At 38.6% G+C, this 13,996-nt stretch overlaps 1 protein-coding gene across 2 annotated transcripts in view; it reads left to right on the forward strand.

Moving 5' to 3' along the window:
- DOK6 (docking protein 6) overlaps window positions 1-13,996 on the forward strand; it is a 266,798-nt gene that overhangs the window by 163,092 nt on the left and 89,710 nt on the right. For both annotated transcript variants that reach the window (XM_067290751.1, XM_067290752.1), the window contains exon 5: window positions 2,028-2,217. In XM_067290751.1, coding sequence (XP_067146852.1) covers window positions 2,028-2,217 — 190 coding nt within the window. The remainder of the gene's footprint in view (window positions 1-2,027; window positions 2,218-13,996) is intronic.

A 13,996-nucleotide genomic window follows, 5' to 3' on the forward strand; every position in this document is an offset into this window, starting at 1 on the left:
CTTTTAAAGCAAATTGAAATTTTCCTTGTCTTCAACATGAGAGTTTCATGTCTACTACAGAAAATAATTGCACATTTCCATTTTCTCTGCTCTCTGAGGCACTCTGTCAGTGAAGACAAGATAAGGGGAAGACTTTGGGAAATGGACATTCCTACTTTTTACGTATCACACATTGTGTGATTTCACATAGCCAAAGGACACTATGTGAAAGGGGGGCCAAGAGAACCTGCTGATATGCTGATCATCTGCATCTTTCTTTCAAACAGAGGGAGAATACTCTAGGAGGTAACAGCATGATAATACAAAATTAAAATCTAACATCTAATAAAAGCTTATCTCCATGGCTTCTAGGCATTTTCGTATGGCCCATTACTGCAATATTTAGGCACTGAAAAAGGGCAAACATATATAATTCTTGTGCAAAGTGTAGGTTACCTTGTTCTGCACCATTCCCTTTATGATGTAGTCCTTGCCCCATGCTTCCATAAGCAAGTCCTTCTGTTGACTTTAGCAAGCATTAGGTGAGACGTGCTCAACATGTTCCTCTCAAAGTTAGGGGAAATTCTTTTCAGCAATTTCAGCAGCACCTGCTAAGCTATTTGTGCTGTGCGTCAGAAGACTTTTACAAAACATTAAGAGTTTCACACATAGGACCTTAGTCATAAAATACAGCTTTTAGGACTAGCACCCATTAGTGTGATTAATGAGAACAAGAGCCTGGTAGAAGAGGTTGAATGGCCATGAGATTGAGTGAATCAATTGGAGAATCATTAATGGGACAAAATTAAATGGACTGAAACAGAATAACACTGGGGATGACAAGTTTACTTATAGCTATGCAGGACTGCAAATCTTACTGCTCACCCAGCAGTTCCTTGGTTCCTTTAATTCCTTAACCAAACTTTTATTGCTTTCTACACACACACACTTCTGGCATATTTTATATTAACTCACTTATTTGCAATATTTTAACTGATTTGTCAGAAAATTATATTTAACAAATATTAAAAAACCTGAAAACATAATGTTTGAGATATTGACTGTCAAACACACCTGGAAGCTGAATCTCATTTTGACTGTTATGTCAAATTTCTCTCATTTTATACCTCATATGATTATTTTGAATTCTTTCATAATTTTTAGGAAGTCATTCTCACTATGAGGAAATTCAGTGGAAATAGTGCATTAAAAATGTTCCGCAACAAACCACCATTCATTTATTAAGTACTTGGACACAATTTTCTTATCAGGCCTCCCCGTAAAGTACATATTTCCAGGAACCTGTTTTATAGAATGAGCGTTGCTCATGTTTATACTTCAAATTGTTTTTGCCTTGACCTCTCATTTCAGTAAGTGTACTAAGAAGTGGAAGTGCAGCTAATAACAATTGTTGTTGTAGCCTTGGTAATATATTGTGTTGAATCAAATGTGTCCAGAAAGCAACAGATGGTGAAAAATGTTACGAATTTTACCAATTTTGGCACCTAAGTAGAAGCTTGACACAAAGAAGGTAATTATTTACAGGCTTCAGTAAGTAAGTCTGGGTTTGCAAATACAAGGACAATTTTTTGTAAGGACAATAGTTGTACATATATGTTTTGCCAATATAGGTACTCTATTCTTTGAGAAAGGAACTTCTACCAGAGTTTAAATCACTGTGGCGTGTGGGTGTGTGTGGGTGTGTGGGAGTGTGTGTGTGAAGAATTGTGAACTTCAGTGTGAGGATAAAGGCTTTGAGTTAAGTTGCTGGGGTTGTATGACAAAGTTAAAGGACTTTGAAGATCATCTGTGAAAGAGATTTTAGCCTGCTGTATTCTTTATACTGAAAATGAAATGAGAAGAATTCTCATACTCCTCTGGTACACTGGCAAGGCTTTTTGGACATCAGTGAATCCCTAGCAGTTTTCACAGGCTAGAAATTTGGCCTTGGTTTCTGAAACTTTAGTAGCTTAAGATTTTTTTTGATGGTTTTGCACGTTCACATTTTGTTTCAACTGGATATGCCTTATTCTGTTTTTTTCTTCCAGAGCGATTCAATGTGTATCTTATGCCTACACCAAATCTAGACATCTATGGGGAATGTACAATGCAGATCACACATGAAAACATCTATCTCTGGGACATCCACAATGCCAAGGTCAAGTTGGTCATGTGGCCTCTGAGCTCTTTGAGGAGATATGGACGTGACTCAACATGGTTCACATTTGAGTCTGGAAGGTAAGAGCTAAGGAGAAGCAGCAAAAAGAAGAAAAGAAACAGTCATTTTTGAGAAGCTGCCTGATAAGTTAGATTAGCCCTCCTGAAGTAAGAAAGACAGAATACATGGTTTATCCATACACTTCCATCTGTTGAATATTACTTTTCAATATATTCAGCTCACTGTTCAAAATAAACATTAATACTATAATATAAATACTTTATAAAATACTATATAATATGATATACAAACTATAAATAATATTTAAAAGGACTTAAAGCTTTTCTACTTGTCATCTCCCAGCTAGGGGCATTCGCTGCTTCTGCTCTTTATTTAACTGTCATTGAATTGTCCGTCTTAAGTTTTATGGGTCTCACTATACTTAAACACTACTGTGGGATATATTTGAGTGCTGCTGATGTAGAAGAAGTGAATTCTGGATCATGGAAAAGACTCATCATATAGTATGAATGCAATAAGTTCAGTTACAGTAGATATTATTCTTCTCAGATGCTCCTGATGCATGATTTCCACCCTAGTATAATCATAAGCAGGAGTACAGAGAACTCCCATAAAAGGGAGTGGGTCCAATAAAAGTCTAGCTTTTTTTCTGCCCGAAGTTTTAATCCTCATTGTGATTTCCATCCTCAGATCAGATTTAAAGATCTGTGCAAGTCTGTTTTTGCTTCCATTTCATATCTTTTTATTGCATTTCATATCTTGCCCGTATCCTCTGCCTTTTTTTTTCTGGTACATTCTTGGCTTATTTCTGTCCTTGATGTTTTGTCTTATATTTTATGGTTCTAGACTTTTCTAATTTTGTCCCAGTTCCCTATGCTGAGCAGTCTATGGAGTCAGGTATCCCTGCACTCTTGGGTTAGCCACACTGCCTTTGTTAAAAATCTTATATGCATTTCAGTATGTACTTATTAAAATATCATTAACAAAGACTTACAAAAGTACAGCTGGTGTTAAAAAAGAAAACCACAGATCAAATAGACCCTACATTCTAAAAAAGGTAGCAAGCAAAATTTCTCTGCAGTTTCTTATTGATGGGAGTTATTGCTTAACTCATAAGATGTATATCAAGATTGATATCACCAGAGTATTTTTGTGTTCTGCAAATTAATCACTTGAAGCTGATTTGTTGTATGTGGTTCAAAATGTGTGCATGTCTTTCTCTACAGTATTTTAATTATGAAAAAAGTCATTCTATAGCATAGTGAAATTCTGGGTTTTACTTTTTTTTCTAAAACAGGATTGTTGCTTTCTGTTCTGCTCTATTTTTAACTATGGCACATCAGCACTAGCAAGTTATATATAGTGATTGTGCATACTCAAGTAAAATGCAAGAGATTTTTATCTTACTGCTTTTTCCAGCTTCCTATACTGATATTTGTACATCATCTCCCTGTGCCATCTATACACCGTGCATCCTGATGAAAAGTAGATTGTTTTCCTGTCTTTTATTTTTATGAGCTAGCTCTGCCTTTATCTGTTATGCTTTATTTTATTTGATCTGATTCCTTCCTTTTGCATGCTTGAGAGTGCTTTATCTGTCTGATTTGAAAATGCCTGAAGATTAGATTTAGACTGGCAGAAAAACGTAGAGGTAAAACAGGACTACAGAAAAAAGAGTCTTTAATAACATATGAAGACTATATAGGGCAATACTAATACTCAATTTAAAATCTGTTTTTGTTTTTTGTGGGGATTTATTTATCTTTTATTCAGCATCTTTCTGAACATCATTTTATCTTCGTCCTTTAATCTGCTAGTATCTTAATACAGTAAATTCTTGATGCATAGTCTCTTTTCAGAAGTGAAGTGCTCATCCATGCTTGATGACAATGTTACATAGTAAAAATGTTGTTACTTTATTTTTTCCCTAAGGCTTAAAATTTAAATGTAGACAATTGCTTTAAAGGAAATATTCTGAAATAGGCTCTTGTTGTTTGTTGAGCACTAGCAGCTATGCAGTATATATGTATGTGGCTAATTTACATGAACTTTAAGAGTTCAGTTTTATATGTTTATTATTATATTATTATGTTATTTATTATCCATACTCTTTTCTGAATTACTTATTTCACAAAATAAGTGCATCACATTAAAATAAGTGGACATATTCATGAAAAAGATACTATGATAAGTAGATCAAAATTAAATTTTCAGACAACTGAAGTTATCATTTAATAAACATATTTTCTTACATTTAAATGAAATATATACTCATATCAAACTAAACTGTTCATTTGTCTAATGAAATCTAATAACTGCATGACTGGGAGGTTGTCTTAAATATGAGAGGAATGAACACAGACTCTTTTCAATACCCAGATTTTTGTGTTGACTTTTCCACTGAATTGGAGTTTGGGTGTATATGTACCTTTGCGTTACGTATGAAGTTAGACTCATCCTTATTTTTCATTAATTAGATAGCCAGTGAAAATAAATATTTCTTGCAAACTAATTTACTCAGTTTATATTCTTCCCCATTCAAATTCTGCTGAGATGTGAAGGAAGCACAGTTTTGTGTGGCTTAGTTCAAAAGTGGGTGGTGAGATTCTTTTATACTCTTCATTCTCATGTCTCTCAAAGTAGCTGATTAGGGCTAATCCCATACAATCAATCCATTGATCAGAAAATATTAATTCACCACTCTTTTGGGTATAGATGCGATGGTGGCATTATACCAACTAATAATGTGCATCTAATATAGTGAGTGGATCCCACAGTAATTTAGAGCACCTAAACTAGGAGCTGATCATGTACTTTTTCATGAGCCAGCTTCATATTGGCTTGGTCAGTTGTACTGTTGAATCATCACTGAATCAACAGAATTTCCTGAATTTATGAACAGATGTAAGGTGTCATGCGTTTCAGACAGTTCATTCTCATTATTTCAGGTATGGGATATGTTGGAGACACTATGCATAAGGATGCAGTTGTTCTGTGAAAGTGCAGTAGCATTCATTTGTCTTGAAACCTTTGGAATTGCTGCTCCACACCGTAGGTCTGTACAATGTGCATTAATCTGTGACTGGCTCTGATTTTAAGTCCATGAAATGGGAAACATGCTCCTTTTGGAGGTGTTCATGTATCTGTCCAGGTGAAGATACTTGTATGTATATTCTGGATTAATTAATTATATACAATCTAAGAAGCATGCCAGAAAAGTGATAAAATAGATGAAGATAAAATATCTCATGGTCTAGATCAGGTGTGAAGATACCATTTTCAGCCACTTGCCAAAGTTTCAGGATGCATTTTACTGAGGGTGAAAACCAAACAACCAAAAGGCCATTAGCAAATTTTAAAAATTACTGTCTGGAAAGTGAGAAAGGCAGTTGTCCAAACTCTCTGTTTTAGCAAAACAAGCTGTCTGAGGCACCTTCTGTAAGATCATAAGAGGAGAGCCCTAAGAATTCAGAATTTTTTTTTCATCTCTTGGGGCAAGGCATTGAGAGAAGTAAACACATATGGACTCTGGTTTTTTTGAAATATTGTTTCTTTTGCTTTACTGCAGTTCTGCTCTTTGCATTAAACAGTATTTTTCCGCATGGAAGCTCTCTAGTCAAGTGCATTAACTACTGGCAAGACATATCCAAAAAAAGCCCCCCAAAAGTGCCGAAGTCAAGTTAAACATAATGAGAAATTGCAATATGGAGATGGGCTACCATAGCCCCAGCCAATGTGAAATACCATAAGTTTTCATCTGAGTAGAGAGTTGGAGGTAATAGGTATATTCTTGGAGAATTTTCAGAAGAATTGGAAGTAGCCACAAATCTGTGACACACTCCTTTTTCTGAAATACGCTTCCTTCTCTTTTGTAAACAAGATGTAAATACTTGGAATAATCTAAATTTCAAGTTTATTCGTGCTGTGCATTCAGAGAGACCCCTTGAGTCACACTAAATTATTTTTTGTTTATTTGCTTTTGATTTTGCTTTTTACTTCATCAGAGACAAACTAATTAAATATGGTGTTCTCTGTCACTCCTAAGATCTGGAATTTGTTTGTGTGGACAAGAAAGGTTCAAGCACTGCAGAGTGATGACATGAGACTTTCTCTTCCTCCCTCCCCCTCCCCCTTATGTGACCCAAGACTGACTATTCATTTTCTCAGTGGTAGATACACAGATGCTAGGGTTATCTGGAGCAGAAAGTTCAGTGTTTGCTTCAGGCACTACATCTGACAGAAATCTTTTATTTGACTGTCAGTCCTCTGTGGCAAGTTTTGGTTTTAATGTGAAACATATTAGTCAGTTAACCCTTACAATTAAGTTATGGGAAGCATGCTCTTTTTCCTCTATGTGGGGAAAGGCACCTTTTCTACATGCCTCCAGAATTTGTAAGTCAGCTTGGGTTTAAAAGCATAAAAACCAATCAAATGCAGCTGCAATAAATACGTTTATAATTTCTTGCAAGCACTAGCTCAGAGATCTCAGTGTTCCACACTGAATAATGTTTGATGGGATATTTTTATTTTAGTGTTATGCCTTTGTTATATTTTCATAATGCTTAATTTACCTATGATTTGAATTGTCAGTGGTTTTGCTTTTGCTGTGTTTTCTCACAGCTTCTTCCCTTCTTTCTCCTATGCTCTCCCCAAGTGCAATGTATTGGTAAAATCTGAAAATAACTTTCCAAAAACTAGAGTATGTTGTATTTCCCCCTTGTTTTTTTAATAATCACGTAGCTCTAATTTTAGGACAAGTGGCATTTTCAACACTTAAAAGGATTAATTAGTTCTTGATATTTAGCAATGCTGAGGTTATATTCAAATCTGATCTAATTGTAGTTCCATTCCTACTCCTTTTTGCATTTCCAACTTTTCTCCACCTGTCAACTTGGCTTCTGCCAAATTCCTGACCTGGGATAAGTTCTGTGTTAGTCATCTGATTCACGTAAATCCTACTTAAAAATGAGTTATGTATTTCCTTGTGTCCTGTCATCTACAAGACTCTTACTTCGTTTTGATCGTAGTGCCTCATCTGACAACTCTTAGATTAGAGGAAACTAATATAACTCATTGTAAGTGACTTAGGATGTGCTTGTTGCATGTTCTATCTGCCAAGGCTGCTGTCAGTCTGCTCTTGTGTTGGTAAGACTGGGCATGTTCCTCCACAATGTAACTTAATATGACAAACAGTGAGAAGAAGGGGATATATACTAAATTAATTTATCCTGGATTTCTATTGTATGGTCTAAAGTGTTCTTCAGGGCTTTTTTTTAGCCCTTGGTTTGAAGAATCAGCCATGATATACACACCCACCCAACACTTTAACTTGCAAAGAACGCTGGAGCATTCATATATTCATAATCATAGCAGGATGCACTTATTGTTCCAACTCCACATTTTGACCGGCTAGTTCCACAGTGGACCATAGCAAAGAATTATCCCATCTGGCAATTCTGAATAACTCACGATGCCCCAGCACCAAGTCCATTCCTCTACAGGACTCGTACTAAAATTTAACCTTCTGCCTCACAATACAGGAGGACTGTGAAGCAGCACAGGTTTGAAAAGTAAAATAGTAAAACAAAAAAAGTTTTACCCATTTAAAAAAAAAGTTAACAGCAAAACTTGAAACAAAACCATGTTTCCAAAATCTGCTAATAAAATTCATAACATTCTTCATTTTTATGTTAGAATAAGAACCAGGGTGTCTATTTTAGCCTTTAAACACTGTTGCACCTCTCCCCCCCACCCCGAAGCCTGTCTGCATCAGCTGATTGAAAATGCTAAAATGAGGCACCTAATTCTCTATGCAGACAGCAGGAGAGTGTTAAGTACTTCACAAAGGGCAATCCGGAAGGGCACATTTTGAAGAGAGAACCATCTAGCCAGCAGGAATGCTAAGCATAAATAAATCCTCCTTTTCTCCAAAGCTTATGTCATGAATGCAGTACCGTCCCTTGAGGAGGTTTGAAATACCCTCTGTACTCTGCCTGGGTGCTGTACAAACATAGAAGGAAGTAATCCAAATGCAGAGGATGGAATCTGCACAGCAAAAAAGCCTTGTTCATGAATATGTAGGACCCTGTGCAAATGCATACTTGCAAACAGTATTGCAGAAGCATAAAGGGGCATGTTTCTAAACATTTGTGGGCTTCATTTGTAAAAACTTCAGTTCCTGAGCTTCAGTCTGCCTGTAGGATTATTCTAAAGGCCATTTCAATGTTTGAACAGTTGTCCTTTGTACGTCACATGAAAAACTGCAATGAAATTTTTGTTTTTCTCTCAATCTCAGGACTTGTTTGCACTGTAATCAAGTTTAGTATAGTATGACTGCCAGTTACTACTCAGGAGCTGAGAAAGCTGCATTGGCAGCTGGTCGTGGAAGGTTTGTCTAGTATCTGCCTAATTCCCCTGGTTCTATCAGTGTTAATTCAATGCTCTCATGAATAATAAATTCACTTATAAAGTACGTATTGACTTCTTTTTGTTTACCCTCACTAAGATGTAGCTTTTCTGAGGATGATCATACCCACTGTCTTCTTTATATATAGGTATATAGTGTGTATATATACATATACATGTATGTATACTTTTATATGTGTGTGTGTGTATACATATATAATATATGTATATGTTTATACACACATACACACACGCACGCACACAAATATTTCTATACGTGTTCTCAAATCCCCCAGGACTGTGTAGGAGTAAGTGTATAATTGCTGAAGTTACTGATTCTTTCATTTCTTCTGTTGCAGTGGGTTTTGCAAATTTTTATGCAAAAATCAAAGAATAATCATTGAAATAATGTCAATAATTAGAAATAAAAGTATTCTCATCTGTAAAAATCTATAGGTAAACAAAACTAAGAGATAATATTAAGAGCAAATTAATGGTGGCTTTGCTTTCTTTTGCTTTTTGCATTAGGTTGAATTTTTTTTTTTTAATGTATGTGCATATAAACCAGAGAATACTTTACATATTTTGGTCTAAGCCTTTTAAAAAAAAGCTCAAAAACTCTCACTGGAGTCAGATTGGTAGGTGTTCAGATATTGTTAATTTAGTTTAGTTAATTTAGTTTGGAGTAGGATAGAGATTTTTCACCATTTTCAACAGCTGTTTTCTCAATGAAATTCAAGTTACGTTTTGCCAACCAGAAACATTTGCTGCTAAGAAAAGACAAGTATACATAAACAAAAAATATATTTAGAGACATGTGTACTTATGAAATATTGTAAAATATGCACTCGTCCAGATTGTAAAGACACTAGCAAAAATGAATATATAAATAAATAGGCAGGCCTCGAAGAACTGTCAGACTGACCATTTGTGAGTAATTCTTTTCATTGCTTAGGTAATGATGGTGTATGCTGACTGAATACAAATCCCTATGCTAAATTTCAGTTTTTGTTTTCACAAAAGGATTCTGCTAAGGAGAAGACAAGACTAGTAAATGAAATCCAAGCCAGAGCACTGGTAGCATTATCATATATTATGCCCCCCTCAAGACTTTCACTGAAACTAAGTGTCCTCTCATTTTAATTTTAATTAACTATAGAACTATCAAAACAATGTCTCGTAAGGGAGATCGAGAACAATTTGCATGCAGCACCTTCTCGGTAGCATTCTAGAAAAGTCAGGCTGTTTTTGAGGAGTTCTTGACTGGTCTCATGGGCTCCTTTAATCTTGTGCTTATTTATAAGGCACTAGGGGAAGGCCTGTCCCTGAGCCCCTGTTAGAGCAAATGCCATTAGCTGCTGGGTCCCTCCTAATAGTACTTTTTTGCTATTGCAGAAAGTTATTACTATTATTGCACTATTAATAATTCTGTACTCTGAGTAATGCTGTGATGGTGTGTGATTTATTTCTACTGTGAGTAGTCATTTGTCACATATTTTCTAAAAAGCTTCAGTCTTATTAGAAAGAGGGGAGGGAAAGGCAGCATCTAATGGAATTGCTCAATCTCAGAGGTTCCAAACATCATTTGATCTTTCTGACTTTTTGAAAAAAATAAATAAATCAGTACAGTTCTATAATTCACTGAGATGCTTCATCTACTTGATTATCCTGTCAGGGGCTGAGAAGTCAAATATAACATTGCACTTTCATGGCTTGCTTGAACCAATGCAACAAGGTGGATTTGGACATTTTGTTATATCAAAAATATATCTGTATACATGTATATTTTGTTTATTGCGCTGTCCAACTTGAACAATATCCCTTCTTTAAAATGTATTTTAATTGATCTCTGATACATCTTTTCAAAACAGCATTGTCTTGGAATGAATAACAGTATAGATTTTATTTTCCTGAACTGTGTGATATGATGACTGAAAGTTCATGAGTGTTGACTGTAAAAATAAATAAAAATAATCACCACTTATTGCAAAACTGCATTTATTAGTATGCAGCATTTAAAAAATCAAAAAAGTTTAAACCCTCTGATCATAAGTAGCACCTACTGTCAGGAAGGGGACTGAAATGGAAGGAGAGTTTACAGTCTAGGTGATGGTTTAATGGGAAACCCTGAAAATCTTTAGGATGATGATCAGTGGTGTCTGACCTTTATGTAATGAAAGAACAGATTGGATCATCTATGTTTCTGGTGACTGACTTATTTAGGACTCCTGTTGCTGCTGCCACAGGATAAGGAGTGACAAGAGCAATGGAAAACAACACAGGGCTAGAGACAACGACAGTGGTATGAGTGCTAAAGCTGTTGCACAGGAAGCCCAACACTGATATGAAATTGGACAGCAAATAGACCACCTTGCTGGGACTAATGAAAATTCAAGAGATGGATGAAAATTGGGGAAGGTTTTGTGGCAGCAACATAAAGGTCTAAGTAAATGGAATAAGAGGAGGTGATAGGAATTTGAGGGTAAAGTACATGGGCTGGTAAGACTGAAATAGAGTTAGGAAGGGACTTCTGCCTAGAGGCACAACATATATGTTGTTTTGATGGAACACTCTAGCACCGGAATATGTACAGCATTTTAGGAATAACATCCCGTCAGAAAGTATAGAAGATCTGAGTAAAAGGTGACAAGAAGGGGTTGCTCAGATATTTCATTTCACTAGTACTTTGCCTCTTTATGGTAAACTTCTTTAAGCCCCGTTGGACAAGCTTCTCTCTCAGAGAGAAAAAGAAGAAAAACGGGTTCAATTAGCTCTCAGCCTTAGAAGCACAGAGGAAATGGAGGGCAGCCAAGAAAAAAGTGCTCAGTGCATGTGGAAATAGTGTCAAATAGCCAGTAAAAAGACCATCAGAGAAATTAGATCAGAAATAGTAATACACAGAAATAGAAATGTATATTAGCATTTATCTTGAGACTAATATTCTGTCTATGATATGAAGAATACCTGTAATATGAATGAGAGTGAGAAAATGGGGAAATACTTCAAAAGAATCTTTAGGTATTGCTGAGGACACTCAAAATGGTTTTAATGCCACACATCAAATCACAGAATCACAGAATCACAGAATCACTGAGGTTGGAAGGGACCTCTGGAGATCATCTAGTCCAACCCCCCTGCTCAAGCAGGGTCACCTAGAGCACATTGCACAGGATTGCATCCAGGCGCGTTTTGAATATCTCCAGAGAAGGAGACTCCACCACCTCTCGGGGCAACCTGTTCCAGTGCTCTGTCACCCTCACAGTGAAAAAGTTTTTCCTCATGTTCAGATGGAAGTGTCTGTGTTTCAGTTTGTGCCCATTGCCTCACGTCCTGTCGCTCGGCACCACTGAAAAGAATCTGGTCCCATCCTCTTGACACCCTCCCTTCAGATACTTGTACACGTTGATAAGATCTCCTCTCAGCCTTCTCTTCTCCAGGCTAAACAGGCCAGCTCTCTCAGCCTTTCCTCATAAGAGAGATGCTCCAGTCCCCTAATCATCTTTGTAGCCCTTCGCTGGACTTGCTCCAGTAGTGCCACATCCCTCTTGTACTGGGGAGCCCAGAACTGGACGCAGTACTCCAGATGTGGCCTCACCAGGGCTGAGTAGAGGGGGAGAATCACCTCCCTCGACCTGCTGGCAACACTCTTCCTGATGCAGCCCAGGATACCATTGGCCTTCTTGGCCACAAGGGCACATTGCTGGCTCATGGTTAACTCCATGTCCACCAGCACTCCCAGGTCCTTCTCGGCAGAGCTGCTTTCCAGCAGGTCAACCCCCAACCTGTCCTGGTGACTGGGGTTATTCCTCCCCAGGTGCAGGACCCTGCACTTCCCTTTGTTGAACTTCATGAGGTTCCTCTCTGCCCACCTCTCCAGCCTGTCCAGGTCTCTCTGAATGGCAGCACAGCCCTCTGGTGTATCGGCCACTCCTCCCAGTTTTGTATCATCAGCAAACTTGCTGAGGGTGCACTCTGTGCCTTCATCCAGGTCATTGATGAAGAAGTTGAACAAGACTGGACCCAGTACTGACCCCTGGGGGACACCACTAGCTACAGGCCTCCAACTAGACTCTGTGCCACTGATCACAATCCTCTGAGCTCTGCCATTCAGCCAGTTCTCAATCCACCTCACTGTCCACTCATCTAACCCACACTTCCTGAGCTTGTCTATGAGGATGCTATGGGAGACAGTGTCAAAAGCCTTGCTGAAGTCAAGGGAGACAACATCCACTGCTCTCCCCTCATCTACCCAGCCAGTCATCCCATCATAGAAGGCTATCAGATTGGTTAGGCATGATTTCCCCTTGGTGAAGCCATGATGACTACTCCTGATCACCTTCTTTTCCTCCACATGCGTGGAGATGGCTTCCAGGATGAGCTGCTCCATCACCTTTCCAGGGATGGAGGTGAGGCTGACTGGCCTGTAGTTCCCTGGGTCCTCCTTCCTGACCTTTTTGAAGACTGGGGTGACATTGGCTTTCTTCCAGTCCTCGGGCACCTCTCCTGTTCTCCATGACCTTTCAAAGATGATGGAGAGTGGCTTAGCAATAATGTCCGCCAGCTCCCTCAGCACTCGTGGGTGCATCCCATCAGGGCCCATGGATTTGTGGGTGTCAAGTTTGCTTAAATGATCTCTAACCCACTCCTCCTCCACCAAGGGAAAGTCTTCCTCTCTCCAGACTTTCTCTCTTGCCTCCAGGGTCTGGGGTTCCTGAGGGCTGGCCTGAGCAGTAAAGACTGAAGCAAAGAAGGCATTCAGTAACTCTGCCTTCTCTGCATCCTTCGTCACCAGGGCACCCACCCCATTCAGCAAAGGCCCCACATTTTCCCTAGTCTTCCTCTTGCTGCTGATGTATTTGAAGAAGCCCTTCTTGCTGTCCTTGACATCTCTAGCCAGATTTAATTCCAAACGGGCCTTAGCCTTCCTCGTCGCATCCCTGCATACTCTGACAACGTTCCTATATTCCTCCCAAGTGGCCTGTCCCCCTTTCCACTTTCTGTATACTTCCTTCTTCTGGTTGAGTTTTGCCAGGAGCTCCTTGCTCATCCATGCAGGTCTCCTGCCTCCTTTGCTTGACTTCCTACTCATAGGGATGCACTGCTCTTGAGCCTGGAGGAAGTGATGTTTGAATATTAACCAGCTCTCTTGAACACCCCTTCCTTCTAGGGCCCTCACCCATGGGATTCCTCCAAGTAGGTCCCTGAAGAGGCCAAAGTTTGCTCTCCTGAAGTCCAGGGTTGCGATCCTACTTGGTGCCCTGCTGCCTCCTCGCAGGATCCTGAACTCCACCATCTCATGGTCACTGCAGCCAAGGCAGCCCCCAACCTTCACATCTTCCACCAGTCCTTCTTTGTTTGTTAGTACGAGGTCCAGCAGCACACCTCTCCTTGTTGGCTCCTCCACCACCTGTGTCAAGAAGTTGTCACCAATGC

This window comes from Apteryx mantelli, chromosome 2 (assembly GCF_036417845.1).
Source record: "Apteryx mantelli isolate bAptMan1 chromosome 2, bAptMan1.hap1, whole genome shotgun sequence".
NCBI lineage: Eukaryota > Metazoa > Chordata > Aves > Apterygiformes > Apterygidae > Apteryx > Apteryx mantelli.